Raw genomic sequence first — 16815 nt, forward strand, 5'->3', positions numbered from 1 at the left:
CAGAGCCTTGCCTCCCTGGGAGGCTCAGGATGAGAGACAAAGGGACAGGGACACTTACAGAGGAATTTTTGTGGTGGGACAAGAAGGCTCCCGGCACAGCAAGGAGCATTTGCTCTAAAAGTGAGCTCAGACGGGCCAGAGGGAAAACATACAAAGCAAGGCAGTAAGGGGGGAAGACAGGGAGTCAGCTTCATTAAAACAAATAAATGATAAAATAGTTTGGGTTGGAAGGACCTTCCCAGCTCCCTCAGTGCCACCCCTGCCATGAGCAGGGACATCTTCACCAGCTCAGGTTGCTCAGAGCCCCGTCCAGCCTGGCCTGGGATGTCTCCAGGGATGGGGCATCCACCACCTCTCTGGGTGACCTGGGCCAGGCTCTCACCACCCTCATTGTCAAAAATTTCTTCCTCACGTCTAGAGTTACAACAATAGTTAGCAGCAAGGCACAGAAACGATGCTGCAGATTTGGAAGTAAACGACACTCTAAAGGCACATGGGAACAGTAGAAGTGCAATCAATTGAGAGAGACAGAGAAGAAGCGACTAAGGCTGCGTGCATTCACATGGAGACTCCCAAAGCCCCATCCCTCTCCAATGGCTGCTCATCCAAACCCAGTTCATCCCACAGAATGTCCCAGGTATCTCCTGAATGGCCCGTGATGCAGCACAGCTCACAGCCACCCTCTGCTCAGGCAGGATCTGTAAAACTCTGCTCACAGAAGCTTGAGTTTGTAGTTCGAGGCCAGGGTGTTATGCTGGCAGCTGAACAGCCGGTTTCAACCCCAGCGTGCTGCTCTGGGGAACGCACAAGGGAAAATTGCTTTACTTTCTGCAAAAGGATAGAGGGAGGAAGCGTTATTAGCTCTGGCATAAAGGCCACGAGAAAATTACTGGAATCCCCATTCTACAAGTCTCCTTTTGAGAAACATTTACCGTCTCCCTGAGCAATACAATATGTGACTATATGTGCAAATATTTAACAAAAACTACTTCCCCTATTGATCAAGCAGACAGGCATACTCAGAGAAACCAATTAGCACTTGTGCTTTTGAACCAAGAGATTTATTTAGCGCTGAGAGAAAGAACTTCGAATTAATGGGAAGCTTAAAAGACACTTTGAAGTACATTTAAAAAAAAAATAAGTTTAATTATTTTTTACTTGACACTGTGATTCATGTTCAAAGCTTCAAAAGAACTTGCTCATACCCTAGCATTGTCCTTTTCCATTTGGGAAACACGATTTTGGCTTCCCCTCCTGTGCTTCTGAAGAACACAGCAGCTAATCTCACCGCTCTAATTAGCGGTGACATCCATCACCAAAGACCTCGGTCACATCATGGTGCATCCTCCTGGAGCCCGTCCAGACCCAGAGCCACCAGAGCCATCCCTGCCCCGGGAAAAACACCCTCCTAAGAGATGAAGCCCATGTTATTACTCCCATTCGAGACAGGGAACATTAATCACAGAGAGATGAAGTGACTTGCCAAGGCTCTGAGCTCATGGCAAGGCCAGATATTGCAGGAGCCGTCTGGTCCACCCTGATCTTCTCAGTGCAGAGACCAAGGCAGCCCCAGCTCCTCTCTCATTATCCAACAGCACGAGTCCCACTTGCAAACGGCCTCTTGTGAGCAGAAATCTGCCCTCTCCTGATTTACCGTGTTTGTTCCCAGCATAACACAGGAAAAATCAGCAGTGACCCACTGGCGGGCCTTCCCATCGCCAAGAATAGCCACCCTGGTCCTGCTTCAATGGAGCCAAAAGGTGATGTCCCTGGAGTCCCACCAGCCTAAGAACAGAAGTTTTCATGGTGGGATGCAGGTTAATATTAGGACCAAAAAGCTAGGTACAGGTTGGGGCAGCCCTGAAAATATGGCCCATGTTTCTTCAGTGGTTTTGTTCTGGGTTTGTTTGGTTGGTTTGGTTTTGGATTTTTTTTTAAACCCTTCTGCAAATGGGAGGACATGGAAGAAAGAGATACCTGGACCTGAAAGATCTTTTCCAACAGATTATAGCACGTTTCAGGCTGATGAAACTGGCAACCTAAAGCTCCAGCTGGGGGCCCCTTAAATCTCCTTGAGGCTGACCCAGACCCCAAGGAGCAAAGCACTACAGTGCAGTAAAGTGCAAATTAGCTCTTTAGGGCATCCAGAAAAATTTACATTTTAAGAAGAGGAGAATAGGCTGTAGCAGGCCCAACATCTTGCTGGCAGTAAAGTTTACTAGCTCAGAAATTTTTATTTCCTTTCCTTTCAGACAGGAGGTTATATAAAGCGATTTTTCCATCAAGGCACATAAACCACATCCACTCGTTAAGTGATCACAGGAGGTCCTCGCTGAGGATAACGCGGCCTCTCAGCCACCTGATGCAGAGCCCAGAGAAGTGCCCAGCATCGCTGCCCTCGGTGGCGGCACAGATTTTAGCCAAGGAAGGCAAACACAGCCCGGAGAAACAGAGAAGTGGCCCCAAATAATTTTCAGATGTCAGAGACCAGACTGGGCAAGTCCCAGGAGGTCACTTGTTAAACGCAGTGTGGAAGCTGGAAGCGTTCACAGCACAAAGACCCTTTTCCAGGATGAACCCCGAGTCCTCTTGGGCTCCCCTAGCTCTCAAGAAAGCAGGGTAAAACGTGTTGGGATCGTGGGAAAGGGCAAAGACCTTTTCTGAGTTAATTGCCCATGGATGCTCCATCCCTAGTGCATCCCAGTGAGCACGGCAGCAATCCCAGCTTAGGATGTGCCATTATTTGCATTCCCCACGTGTTTCACAGCCACAACCAGATCACGGTCCCACCACAGAGGATGTCAGTGATACAAATACAGAGTTGGAAACACCTGCGCACGAGAGGATGGCAAAGGCAGCAGCGCAGATGGGAAACGCTGTGCCCAGAGCCGGGATCCCCGCAGGCTTCAGCCCCCGATGCTGCTCAAACGCAGAACGGGGTTTCAGCCCCCAGCTCTGCAGAAAGCAGCAGGGATGTGGCTGTCCCCACGGCCAGTCCTTTGTACAGACCGGCCTCGTGGTTTGTGACAATGCTCATGGATCAGAGACATGGCAGCTGGGAGAAACACGAAGGTACGGCGCTGTTGAGAGAGTCATGGACACCCCAGCATCACAGTGCTGAAGCCACCAGCCAGCACAGCCCCATCACCCAGCCCTCAAAATTCAGCTGGAGTCCCCGGCAGGCAGCACTGGATGGTGTGCAAGGAAAGGCAAGGTCCTTCAGGAGGAAGAGAAGTTTCTGTGCACATTAAAACCTTTGAAACTCTTAATTGCACCCAGAGGATCCGGAGACACAGCACTCTCCTCCCCGCCATTGCCTTTGCCTTATCACCTCCCACCCCAAAATCCAGGATGGAGAAAAGCAAAGCACTGCCGGGCACCGATCTCTGCGCGCTTCAAATTCGCCAAAACACCAGCACTCGTCTCCCTTTTCGCATACTCTCAGGTTTCAGCAGCAAAGATCCTTTTGCAAAAGCATCTTCACAACTCGGCAGAATCACCCGCCACAATCCGCATCCTCCTGACTCGCCTGTAGCTCCATCAACACAATTGCGTGCGCAAGAACAAAAACAAATAAAAAGGCAGCAAATCCTTGACTCTGCTCTGAAACTCTGGTTTTAGATTACCAGCACAGGAGCGGGTCTGGGTTGTGAAGTGATCAGGCTCCTCTCGAGTGGAGGGCACGATACAACGGTGACATTTGATATAATAGCAAAGCCAGATCAGTATGCCGGGTGCTTTTCTCAATGCGCTCGCCTATTTGCCTCTCTCTTCTCTTAAAGTGCAATTATTGACATGTTCTCCTCCTTAACCATCAGTTTTATATGCTTGCCAATGACTCGTGAACATCTGTAAACAATTATTTTTATTTTCTTGCAAAACCAAAATGTTGCATATTCTTTTGGAATAACGGACTCAGGTTGATTTTCATGAGCCTTGCTACATAATTTATTAGTTTCTAAACTCTGTAAAACTAAAAGCTCCAGTAAAGTTCAAATAAGTTTGTGATTTCAAAGTAATTTTGAATGGACTATTCCTGCTCCTGCCCAGTGTTATTCGGCTGATTTAAATGGGAATTCTTAATCTGTGAAGTGGGGGCTCCTGCATTGTTTTGTTAGGTCAAGTAAAAGGACAATATCTGGGGTCAGAAGCCCAGAAGTGCAAAGCATGAAGGGAGGGGAAAGGCAGAAAAGCATCTTGCCCCATGTTGAGATCCCTTCCTGCTCCCACCGGAGCCAGTTTGTAGAGCGAGGGGCTGGCATCACACGGTGTCACTGCTGGGCACTTCCCACGCTGTGACGCGGGGACTCTCCAGAAATGAGGAAATCAGAAGAAAAAAGTTCATGTGGACAGAAAAGAGGGAGAGGGGCTTTCTCATTTGGGCACATAAAATGAGAGCAGTTTTGGGGCTCTCTGCCAGGTAGGGCTGCTGCCGAGCTGCTCCATGCTGGCCTATGTCTGGCTGATGGCACCAGGGTACACGGAGCAAAACTGGGACTGAGCAGGAAAGAGAAAAGGGGGGAATGGGGCTGGCATCATGAATCTGGGACCCTCTGCCCAGCTCCTCTCCCTGAGACCCCCTGCCAGGTCCTACAGGAGCACAGGAGTTTGTGCTGTGCAAAGTCCAGAGCCTGACAGGTATTAGAAGAAGAAGGTGGTGGGAGGGATCCAGAGAGAATCAACCTGCCCTATTCCCCCCTCTATCCGCTGGCTTTTAGATAGTTCCAATGAGTTTAGTTTTGGCACCGTGGTGGCCCCAGATGTTTACGTGTCACCGGGACAGGTGGCCGTGCACTGGCACCTGGCACGGGTCCCAAACGTGGGGCACGAGTGCGGGGTTGTGAGACGAGCACCCCGTTCAACGGGCCGCCCGCTGCATCCACCACGTGGGAAATCCACCTCCTGAGATTCTCCTGTTGAACTCCCCAAGAGAGACAAAGCCCAAATGTGGGCTTGAATTTCATATAGCATCTCTGAGTGTTACTGGGGAAATGATACCTGATACCCTCTATGTATATTAAGGAAAAAAAAGACGGGGTATGACACCAATTTAGGAGAAAGCAATCCTTTTTTTGCATCTCAAAAAAAAAACAACACAGGAATTAGTGAAAGCTTATAGCTTCAATAATTTAGAAGTTAAGCCTACTTAAATATAAATGACGATGTTTAATTCCAAGGCTGTTACTGAGCAGAGCCGGAGAGCCCCTCATATCCAATGCCTGCCTTTGAATGCCGGGCTCAGCAATAACAGACAAAAGCTGTCCACCACCCAGAACAAAGAGCTCCAGGAAATTAAAAAAAAAAAAAAAAAAGAAAGAAAAATACTGTGTCGCTGCTGAGCCTGTTCCCGCACGCTGACCAGTAGCTCCCAAAGCCCGGGTTGCCGGTCACCAGAGCAGCATTTTGGGGAGTTGGGCAAGCGGAGCATGCCGTTCCACGCAGGTCCTGGCGCAGTGTCCGTCCCCTCGGCCAGGCTTTCTGCTCCGCCACTGAGCGACAGCGACGCAAGAGGGTTTATTAAATTCAGCAGAGTGCAGAAACACATTACCTCGCCGTTAACCGCGTCTAGAGCGTATAAACCCACCGAGGGGGGAAACCTCAGAACGGAAAAACTTTCAAAGTGCAGCCAAGCGCTCTTTGGTGGTGCCAGCAAAGCACACCCCAAAGTCAGGAGCCACTGAGCTGCCAAGTCGCAGCACAAACAGAACAATTTGGACAGCAGCAGGCGATAAGCTAGACACAAACTCGACTTACTAAAGTTTTGCTTTCAAAAATTCACTTATTTCCCGTTCCTTCCCCAAGAACCAAGTACTTCTCCAACTATCCTCATTGCATTGCTGCATACCCAGGAATGCCAACAGAGTAACCATACCTGCCTCGTTACATCCAGTTTGTGGATAACTTATATTTTCTGCAAGTTACACTGGCTTCTCCTCCTTGCCGTGGCTGCCACGAACCACGTGGCGAGATTTATTGTAGGAATAGCCCACTGCCCGGTTTCCTAAACACCCCAGCAGCTAATCTCTGATTAATCTAACGCACGCTTTTCTCCTGACCACGCTGGGCTGCTTGCACGTTTTTTAAACAATTCCTATTTTTCCTTATCTTTAAAACTGGTAAGTGAAGAGGGGCCGGGAGGCACGGGATATTTTGCTGCAGAACAGCATCTTTCTCGGATTAGACCCACGCTTAAGCAGCATCACCAGTAGAAATATTGCAATTTATCATGTGCACAGTAGGTCCAGGGAAAAAGCCCTTTCATGTTTTTGTAGTTCAGTCCTGGTCTGGCGGGTGGTGTTACGGGTTGCAGCTGTGTGAACCGAGCCAGGAGAGCACAATACTTGTAGGTTGAAAGTAGCTCACCGACATCCCTCCAACTCGCAGCCCAACAGTTCTTTCCTGCCGCTTTGCTGACAAACATGATGCACGCACGTGGGCGCTGCCTCCCGCTCGCATCGCCCGTGATGATTTCGGGTCTGCTCTCTGGGCACGGACGCCCAACCACGCCATGGCCACGGCAGCCACCCCATCCCTCCCCAACACCCGCCATGGGGGCCAGCGTGGTTGCAGCCCCTCAAACACTCCAGTCCCCTTCACGCAAGTGAGGTGTCCAACCGAAAACACAGCTCTGGGGACACGCTTCGGGCTGGCTGCCGGTGAAGGTGCTGGATAGGCTGATGGAGGAGTCTGCAGCCCAAAGCCACGACCCCAGCGTGCCTCCCCGGAGGGCCGAGCCTCCGCTCAGGGACGCCGGAGGTGACCGAACCTCCGCGGCCGCGCATCCCCACGCCGCCCCCGCGGCCACACGCCTGGCGGAGCCGCGCTCGGTCCTCTCCAGCCCCCGGGGCTGCTCGGCTCCGTTCAGCCGCCACGGGAGCCCGATACCGCGGGTGGGAGCGACCCGGGTTGGGACCGGCTGGGGATGGGGACGGACCGCGGCGTGGGGAGGAACACGAGGGACTGGCGACGAACACAGCCCCGGCCACCGCTGAGGTGACGAAGGGATGCGGAGTGCGGGAGGGACCGCGGACGGGACCGACCGAACAACCGACCGAGGGGCGAGGACGACGGAGAGCAGCAGCGGTGCCGGGCTCGGCGACAGCAGGTCCGTCCCCCCGCCCGCTGCCCAACCCCAACCCCAACCCCGGCTCTTACCTCCGCGGCAGCCGAGCAGCAGCAGCCCCAGCAGGCAGGCGGGCAGCGCGGAGCCCGGCGGAGCCATGGCATCCCGGGCGGGCGGGCTCGCCTCCCTGCGCCCCACGGGGAGGGAGCAACCCGCGCAGGAGGGAGGGAAGGAGGGAGGCGAAGCGAGAACCGCCCCCAGTTGTAAGGGGAAGAGGGAGGGGGGAAGGGTTTAAAAAAAAAACAGACAACAAACAAGCCAAAAAGCGGATTTCAGCGCTGCTCCCCTCCGCGCGAGCACGCCGCGCCGGGCGGGCGGGGGCGGCGCTGAGAGAGCGGGGCCGGCGGCGGGCGGGCAGCGCCTTGCGCCATCTTGCGCATCCGCCAGGGCGCCGGCAGCGCCGCGCAGGGTCCGGCTGGGCTGCGGGACCAGGGGCGGCAACGGTGGGGGAGGGTCCCTGCGTGGGGCCGCTCGGCGCCCGGGTTATGTGGGGACTGTGTGAGGGGTCTCACTGGGGCTGCCCTCGCTGGGGCCACTTCACGGGGCTCTCCCCTCACAGGGTTTTGCTCATGGGTCTCACCTCACTGGAGCCCTGTAATGGTCCCTCTCTTGGCACTCCCCTCATGGCGCTCCCCTCAGCAGCGCCTTGTCACCGGAGCCCCAGTGGACTCCCTTCTGAGGCCACCTCACAGGTCTCCCCTGACAGGTGCCCTGTCGTGGTTCCCCTCATGCCTAGCCCTGTGCAGCACTGCGGAACACCGGAGCAGGAAAGCCCTCCAGGGGTCCAGGCTGGTCCCGGCTGGCCCCGTTATGCCCCAGGGGACAGCAGCTGGAACTGGGCCTTCCCACACTGTGGTGGTGACCCATGAAGAAGTTTTCTTGCTTTCTGCCCAAGGGCCTCTCTCCTGCCTGTCACTGCTCAGAGACCAGGTCTTGGCAATGGTGTCCGGGTCTGCAGCTGCAAATGAGGGCAGTGTCCTGCCCCAGAGCCCATGTAGCTCTTGGAGGGGACCCAAAACTTGCCATTAAAACAAGGGAGAACACTGATGAGACAGCACAACTTCTGGTTGGCTCCACCAAGCGTTTCACTTTGAGGCTTTGTTTTGAAGAACAAAGGCACCCACCAAAGTGGTTGGCAATGCCCAGAGGTGACTGGTGTCCCTAGGAAGCAAGAGAGCGGGATCGTAGAGCCTTGGCCATGAGGGGATCCCATGTCTGGGAAGTCCCAGAGGACAGGAATCAAGAAGAGCTTGGCTTGTTCCAGTGCTCTTTTTTTAAATGCCATTGTAAGGTGACTTACCTGGGTCAGTCACAGAGATGTTGGACCAACCAGCTTACCAATGAAGATGCCCTCGTGTCTGATCCTGTCTGGTCCCTTGGCCCATATTCTCTGCAAACACAAGTCCCTGTCATCATCATCAGCAAAAGTCATCTCTTCAATGACAGTTCCAAGTCTGTTTTATTGTTCAGGAAAACAAACAAACAAAAACACACTAAAAAGATGAAAGTAGATCCTAACTAATTTCTTTTTTTTCAGAATAAAAACCAGTTTTCTACACCTTGTAACTGCACCCAGAAACCTGGTGACAAACCCTTTGTAAAGACAAGGGACATGTGGCTCCCCGGGATGGTGCACCCCGAGCATGTTGGAGTCAGCTAACGAGGAAAGAAGACGTCACTACATCTGCTCCCCATTAAAAGCCTCCCTCATTTAGCAGAGGGCTGAGCTGTATGATGTTGCTTTCAGCCTGGGGAAGTATTTGCTCTGGCTCCATCAGCCTCTCGGTAACATCTGAATTTCTGCGCTGTCCCTGACCTTTTGGCACCAGCCCTGCTCCTGTTTCCCAGCCGTCTCCCTGGCTCCTGCCGTGGGGCCCCCACAGCGTTTCTGTAACATTTGCAGCCGTCATGGGCTCGCGGCAGCTCCTGAGTCGTTGCCGGCACCGAGGATGGCTTGTGGGAATTAGTAACTCCAAGGGAAATGAAGCGCCATGTGTTTTACAGGCCTCATTTTCCCCTTACACCAGAGATTTCAGGGGCTTTTGCTCCTGTGCCCAGGTGACGGCCAGTGTGGCAGTGGCAGTGACCAGCGGAGGTAGCTGCGTGTTTAGGGCATCACCAAGTTCAGCCCCATGTCTTGCAAATGACACCAGTGACATCACTAGTGTCACATTCAGAAATGACAAGTACAGGGCAGTCATGCAAAATAACAGGACTCCCATGAAAAGCCAGGAGATTTTTAAAGAAAAATGGAGGGTTTGGGCTCTCCTTAGAGCCACCTGAGAGCAGGAATGCAGAGCACTCGTGTTTTTCTGTGCTCCTCCATAACCATGAGGGCTTAAAAAAGTTCCTTTGTATTGGAGGCAGGAATTCGCTTATCGCACTGCGAGCAGAAACCGGAGACTTTAGAAAAGCAGCAGGATTACAGGAGCGAACCGAGCCCTGAAACACTTCCCTGCAGAGAGGTTGTGGAGTGCATCCCTCCTGTAGAGGGGCACAGCGTCTGTCCGTCTGTCTGTCCTCCCCCTCCGTAAGGTTCTCCTCCACAAGAGCTGGTGTCGCTCACCCCTTGCACAGCGAATTTCCATCAGCCCCAATAGCGCTCCTGATTTACGCCAATTAACGGCAAACTGAGGTTCCCCAAGACACCGTTAGTAGTTTCAGCGGATGAAGTGGGAGATTAACTTGTCTGAATTCACTCCATTTATTATTCGCTGTGTAATTGTGGTTTCCCTGTCTGCTAACAGCTCGGGAGCCTTTCACTTATGTACATAACTTGTGGGGTTTTAGCACTGGTGTCGCGGTCAGTGAGCAACAGGGAGGGAAACCAAAATCCTGGCACCCCTCGAGGCATGGAGCCAAAAGCTGTCCCAGCAGTGGTGGGACAGCCCCGGGACGTGCTCCTGGAAGCTTCTTTCTCCAGCAGAAACCATTTTCCCTCCACTTTTGACTGTATAAGGGCCCCCCACAAGGTCCTTCCTTGCTCATTTGTGGGGTTACCTGTTGTTAGGGGCGAGACTCGAGTTCCACAGTCTGACACAGTTCCCTTTAAACACTATCAGAGAACACGATGCTAAGTGGAGATTTATTACCTCTGTAATGCAGATAAAATGAGATTTTATGGCTCCATAGTCCTGGCAGCATAAAGTAATAATGGAAACGATCTACTTGAGTCGGGAATGCATCCTAGGAAGAAAAGGAGATGCATGGGAGGTTAATAGTGTGTCTTCAGGCACTGCCAGATACCCTCTCGCCAATCTCGCTGGACGCCAGCCACCGAGGGCTCGGCCCAGCCCGCGATCTGAGAGAAGTCTCACTATTTGTTTATTATTTTTTACATTAAAAAAATTCCTCAGCCATATAAAGTATAGAACTAGACAATTTTTTTTTTTTTGTCTTACAGGAATCAGTTCAAAACTGAGAAATGAGCAAGCAGCAAGAAGCGTCTAATGAATCCAAATTGTACCCACGCCTGAAACCCCTGAAGAATCCATAAGGAACCAGGGACCCCCCACCATCCCACATTCCCGACCCCCAGGGTTACGGCACAAGCACGGAACCTGGCTCCTGCTCCCACCGCGAGGTACGAACGTGCTGTGGAAGATGCTCCATCACGGGTCTGACAGCTCCAGGGACTTGAGATCCATCCCAAATCCAGGGGATCAGTGTTCCACAACACCTTTCTTGGAGTAAGAGCTATAATAGACTGAACCGTGAGACAAATTCCACTCGTTTTTAAAAGTATTTTATTAATAACCCATTAGTTAAGGAATATAAGGACAATGTCTTCTTACACTTTAACACTAAAGAGTATTTGTGGAGTAAGAACAGTCTCTGAAGAAAGAAAGTTATAATTAAGTACAGCATGGAGCCAAACACAGACACAGTCTTCTAAGGAGATAAAGTTCTGGTTACACATCCTTACGCACTGTGTAGAAAATAAAATGAAATTTAATTTTAAAATATTAGCAAGGGAATACAACAGAACTAGATGGTGGGTTTCTGCTGGACTAAACACCTCTTTTCTAACAAAAGTATTGATTAGAAAAGACACAATGATCCCTTCAAAACATCTATTTCTAATGAGATCAAAACCATACATAGTGCTCTATGGAAACGGTTGTTTTCTTACACAGTATATTTCGTGGGATGATCTCAGGACTGTTAGCTAGTAATGCAAAAATATCTCAAAACCTAAATTATAAATTATCTCATTTGAACTACTTAAACCAGAACTTTGCTGTCTGTTAAGTAAGAAATCAAATCAACTACAAGTTGAGATTTTTATCCAAGTCATGTGTTTCATACAGCAAGGAATTAAAAGAAACAGCAGGATGAGAACTGTGACTCTCGCAGCAGCATGGGGAATATACAGGTAGCCAAATGGTAACATTAATACTACAAAATTATGCCAGTGAGACAAACCTGACATTTTAACAATGTAAAACAATATACACCATCAAAAAGTTGAACAGCAATAATCTTTAGTGTTACTGAAAGGAAGAAAAGGGAGAAAGGAGCTTGATGGGTAGGAACATATATTAAGTATGACGGGTAATTAAAGGTATCAACAGTTTGTGTGTCTGTGAGAAATCTGCAAGAAAGCTACTTATTTCATGATAAAAAAATATATGCACTGGTTGTTTCAGCTTTACACATAAAATGTGCACTATCTGTCTTCTTCCATTCATTTCTAGCTGAGACTAGAGAGGTCCCACATGTGTTCAGGACAGGGGGGACCCCGACCAGGCACAGATGAGTTGGACGAGGACACCCAGCACTGCGTGGACACACATTTATCCAGAGAGCAGCTTCACTGCTGCCAGTCGGTGGCAATTTCTCAGCTCCGAGGGAACAGCCTTGATTTCTGTAGCTTAGGTCTGCAATACCAGTCCACAGGCACAGCAGCACTTGGACATCCCAATGCTCCCAGTTTTGCGCTCTGGTACAATTTGGTGAGTTGTAACAAGATCAGAATGAGCCTCAGCATGACAAGACAAAGGTATTTTTGTGATGCATAAGTAGAATTGTTTGTACTCTACCGCATCTCCCCCAAAGCTCTCGGAGTATGGAACTAACTTGGTGGTTTCATGATTGGCCCAAGGTGACCGAGGGGACCAGTGCCACACCATGCCTGCTTGTGTTGGCTTTGGGGACAGGCAGGGAGGGCTTCTGGGCAGATTGGCAATGCACACCCCATGGCTATAGGGTTGCTAAAGTCAGTGTGGACAGAGCAGAGGGTGCAGAAGTTCAAAGTAGTGCCCCCCAAACTGTGGCACGCTCCTAAATCAGGCCCTGGACTAAGCCTCCATCCTCACAACTCCCCAGATGGAAAGCTCAGGGCCAGTACGTGACCTGCCCCAGGTAGTGTCACGACATGGAACCAGGAAGAGAACACGGGTACCCCAGTTGTACCCACTGGTGGCCAAACTCCCCTCGGCAGTGCCCTCTGGCAGCCAGGGCGCTGAGCAGAAGCAGTCCCTGGGCAGCATGTCACGCTTGCAGGTGGGTGACTTGGTTTTGGAGGTGAAGTCTCCAGGGTTCCTCTGGAGGGAAGGTCCTTCTCCCTTTCTGCACATCAGCAGTGGCAAAGCGGCATGTGGAGGGTCTGTTCTGTCACTGGGGAAGGACAAGGACTCTTGCATGAAAACAACTGTGAACTGTGGTCCAGCTGCAGAAATCTGCCCCCGCCCTCCACAGCTGGAGGGTTTATACCTCTGCGGCTGCATCCGCTCCCAAATAACTGTGAATTGCCCTCATTGCCTGCAATAACACATCGCTGCCTTATCTGTAACCCTGCTAAGTCATCAGTTTCAAAGTCTTGTGGCGATGAGTTCTGGAGGTTAATTACGCATTTCCTCTGCCCAGTCATGATTTCTTGCCTTTCTGGCTCCTCATTCTGGCACTAACTCCTGCCCAGCCTGCTCACCAGCACTGATTTCCAGTCTGTGTGCCAAAGCCTTTCAGAATCATGGTGTTTTGGAGCACAGAACAGCATTTTTGAGACTCTTCAAGATACCAAGCAGCAGCTGCAGCAACGGAGTAAGTGCAACGAGTGGAATTCCAGACAGTTACCAGAACAGGGTGTCATGGTGGGAGGAGACACTTCAGGATAGGGAGTGGTGGAAGTTTCAATATCCTTCCCAACAAATACTCCTCTAATGAAGAGCTGGAGCTCGGAGGGTTTGAGCGAGGATTGCAAGGACACGGGCTGGTCCAGCGCAGCTCCAAACACAGGGCACATGGTGACATGGCTCTTCACAACAGAAGCAGGAACAGGTTGCTGGTGGAGCAAGGTTGTCCTTGCTGCAAGCTGTGGTATCTCAGTCCAGATTTCACCACAAGAAAACGAAGTCTAAAGTCTTCTACAGGGTCTCAGGTCAGCACACAGCTCCCCATACAGCTTCGGGGGAATTTCAGTAAGAAAAGAGGAAGAAGGGCATCTTTTCTCTCTCTTTTTAAACAAACAGCCCGATATCTGAATCCTCCAGGAAAGCAGAACACTTACCAAACACCCAACGAACAGAATTACTGCTCCTTGTTACCTCCCAGTCAAACCAGAGGCCAAAGAACGGGTAGAGAAAAGTTCACCCAACAGCAGAAGACTGGGCTGAGAGAGATATCAGCAGCAAACAGTGTCAGCAAGAAGAGTCACTGGATGATTTTCAAAGCAGACTAGTAGGAGACGAAAGATTTTATTTTAATTTTTAAGTTCTGGTAGTCTCTGCTCTTAATAGAAAGAAAAAAAAAAAAAAACACAAACCCAGGACTCTCAGAAGTAACTGGAAAATTTCCTGTACATCCAAAGCCTTCAGCAAGTCCGATGCTTGCAGAAGGCTGAGAGCTTCCCTCTGGAAACCAAAATCACCTGAGCTGTCTCTACTTGGGCACAAAAAGAGAAATAGATATCCCCAAGATCACAAGTTACTTTTATAATAGTTGATTCTTTTTTTCCCCAAGATCACAAGTTAATTTTTGCAATTAACTGGTTCGATTTTCTCTTCATTAGTATAAGCTTCTTAAGGAAAGATGGATCGACAGCCCGCCAGCTGGAGCAGTCTCCTTTGGCCAGCTCCTGCAAAACAGTCCTACAGAGAAACACAACCCAACTCTCCAGCTGTGGGGAAGGTGTCCTACAGCAACGCTTAGAAACAAAGCAAGAGAGACATCAGATCTGCAGTACTATGCATTAAAAAAGAGTCAACAACCAGTGCAAACATATTCTTTAGAAAAAGGCAGTATAAGAATAAGTTAAAACCTGTAATGGACTATAACAAAAGAGTAGATCTACTGCTTGTTTGTTTTGTTTTTTTTCTCCAACAGACATGAGGTAGTTGTGTTGTTAGGGAGGAAAAAAATAAAGAAAGAGAGAAGTAGTAAAAATGCTACTCTATACCACACACTACTCCACTTTATAAAATTAAATAATATAAAGATGTTCCAAGGAAATAAAAATACATGTTGTACATTAAAAGGACAGATGTGTACCTAAAATATTAGGTACAAGAACCTACATAAACCAAAGTCCAGGTTGGTGAAAGGACCCAGACACTGAAGAAGGTTCTATATAGTACAAGTTGTTAGAGGCACTCGTAGAGTGTGTAATAAAAGGCCACTACATCAGCCTGCTAGTAATAGTTACTGCGGTAGCACACAGAGAGAGCCTTATAATCCTTTTAACCACGGGAGGGCAGAAAAGCCTGGTGGTTCCAGCTCACTGAATTGTTTCATTGGTGTCCACCCCCTCACAGAACTCCTGACAACGTCCATCCCAATGCTGCCAGGCAGCAGGTAGTGCCAAGGTGCTCCCTGGTGAAGAGACAGTTGGGAAGAACCACTTGGTGCACCCTGGCTCTTCCCAGCCTTAAAAGGTGTGTTGCCAGTCACCTCAAGGATTACAGCGAAGTGACAGCCCCAGTCTAGCGTGGAAGGCTCTGTTCTAGCCGTGGTTTCATGTCAGACCTTGACAGATGGCTCAATCCTGCTCCCACAAAAACTGAGTAACTCATCAGCTTCAGCGGGAAGAAGGTGGACCCTTACTGAAATCACTGGTTTCTTGAAGGCAATATGTACAGCTGAGAAGTCTGAATCTTGCTCTGGTGAGATGCTGCACCTTCTGAGTTCCTGCTGGGCTCAGTGGGTCGAGGGCATGCAGCACCTCCCAGGGACAGGCCCTTGTTAGTGCTTCCAGCTCTCCCATGATCAAAATCAGATTAGTTCACTCTTTAATGATTGTGGACACGTGCCATGTTCTCAGATGCTGAGGATGAAATGGTTAAACCAGAGTTACTGCAGAGAGGGTACTCCTCCGGGGCTGGGGAAAGCGACTGGCACTTGACTGGCTGCGCATCCCCCGCACCGTCCTGGATGGAGTCCGAATCTCTGCTTTCCACTGAATCCAGACTTTCCCCATGCCTGTGGAAGCCGTTGGTGAGCCCATGGCTGCAAACAGCCTCTGTTTGGTTCACCTTTTTGTCGCTACATAATAGCTCGTCCTGGGCCTGAACCTCAGAATCGCCCGTGCAGCCCCCCAACACTGGGCGAGCATCCTGCTGGGGACTGGGAGAACTGGGAAGAGCCAGCTCGCCGGAGGAGACCTCCTCAGGTTCCTGGTCCTCAGTTTCTGTCTCTTCACTCTCCAGGGCGTGCAGCTGGGACTCGTAATCTCTGTCAGAGGCTGAAAAATCAGAATGGACAATGACCTCTGCCTCCACTTGGTGGAGGGTAGCTGGCGGGTGGCTTTTCTTTGCTTCATTCTGTTATCAAACAGAAAAAAAAAAGGAAGGTAAAGTAAATGAAATTCAGATAATTGAGGCTGTGACCCAACCGAGCACTGAAATGTATCTGGTTTTAATCCCACAGAGTGCAATGGGATGTACACATGCCTCTATTAAGCATTATCTTGATATGTTTCTCAGAGCTGAAGTCTTAAGAAGCATCTCAAATTACCTCAGGATCATTATTCCTATTTTACATTCGGGAAAGTGAGTCCCAAAGGAGTGAAGTGATTTGCCCACAGTTGCTTGGCAGGCTGGAGCAACCATTCCTCCCAGACTCTGTCAAAGGCCACAATTTTCTACACTCACCCATTAGTTTCCATTTTAAGGGCCAGATACCTAGAGGGCAAGTGGGCAGCAACCTAGAAAACTGGCTTGAGACAGCTCATGACATAGACCCACAGCTCAATACCAGGGGTCCCTTCACTTCCCAGGTTTAATTTTGGCTACATTTCACAAAATGTTCATTAGAGCCTTTGTCACAGCTTGCAACCGTTTGTGTAAATTTAAGCACTTTAATTCAGAAAGAAACCAAATGGTTCTCCTCCGCAGTGTTCAAGTGGAGTTAAAGGCTACAGCTCTCTGGCTAACAAGCAGGTCACTCTGCTAGATTTTAATTCTGTAATTTAACAGGCAGATTATTTTGGAAGCTCACAAAGAGCTCTCTAGGCAACAAGCGTTCAGATTCTGGGCTGTGATTTAGCAGCAAGAAGACAATTCAAAGTGTGGAAGTGAGAGATATCCCACGTGTAATTTGCGCTTTCTGTTGAAGCCAACTTTGTGCATCATTTACATATTTTAACACTTTTCTCCTTTTGTTGACAAACTCTGATGGGTTAGCTGTGCTGTAAATGATGCCCTGTAACTGGGTTGTAAAACACTGTCTTTATCCACAACGTTAATTACATCCTGTGT

General features: G+C 49.9%; 2 protein-coding genes and 1 long non-coding RNA gene across 7 annotated transcripts in view; 1 reads left to right on the forward strand and 2 right to left on the reverse strand.

Annotated features, from left to right (window-relative positions):
• IGDCC3 (immunoglobulin superfamily DCC subclass member 3) overlaps window positions 1-7477 on the reverse strand; it is a 103858-nt gene extending 96381 nt beyond the window's left edge. Inside the window, exon 1 of the mRNA XM_065076757.1 lies at window positions 7156-7477. Within this exon, the coding sequence (XP_064932829.1) occupies window positions 7156-7222 (67 nt within the window). The 5' untranslated portion in view covers window positions 7223-7477. The remainder of the gene's footprint in view (window positions 1-7155) is intronic.
• LOC110357714 (uncharacterized) lies at window positions 6942-10706 on the forward strand. Its single transcript, XR_010475433.1, has 3 exons — window positions 6942-7105; window positions 8661-8908; window positions 10527-10706. It is a non-coding gene; the product is annotated as an uncharacterized LOC110357714 (long non-coding RNA).
• A 146-nt stretch (window positions 10707-10852) lies between these two features.
• IGDCC4 (immunoglobulin superfamily DCC subclass member 4) overlaps window positions 10853-16815 on the reverse strand; it is an 88115-nt gene continuing 82152 nt past the window's right edge. For all 5 annotated transcript variants that reach the window (XM_065076755.1, XM_065076756.1, XM_065076752.1 and 2 more), the window contains one exon: window positions 10853-15879. In XM_065076755.1, the coding sequence (XP_064932827.1) occupies window positions 15349-15879 (531 nt within the window). In that variant the 3' untranslated portion in view covers window positions 10853-15348. The remainder of the gene's footprint in view (window positions 15880-16815) is intronic.

This window comes from Columba livia, chromosome 11 (genome assembly GCF_036013475.1).
Source record: "Columba livia isolate bColLiv1 breed racing homer chromosome 11, bColLiv1.pat.W.v2, whole genome shotgun sequence".
Taxonomy (NCBI): domain Eukaryota; kingdom Metazoa; phylum Chordata; class Aves; order Columbiformes; family Columbidae; genus Columba; species Columba livia.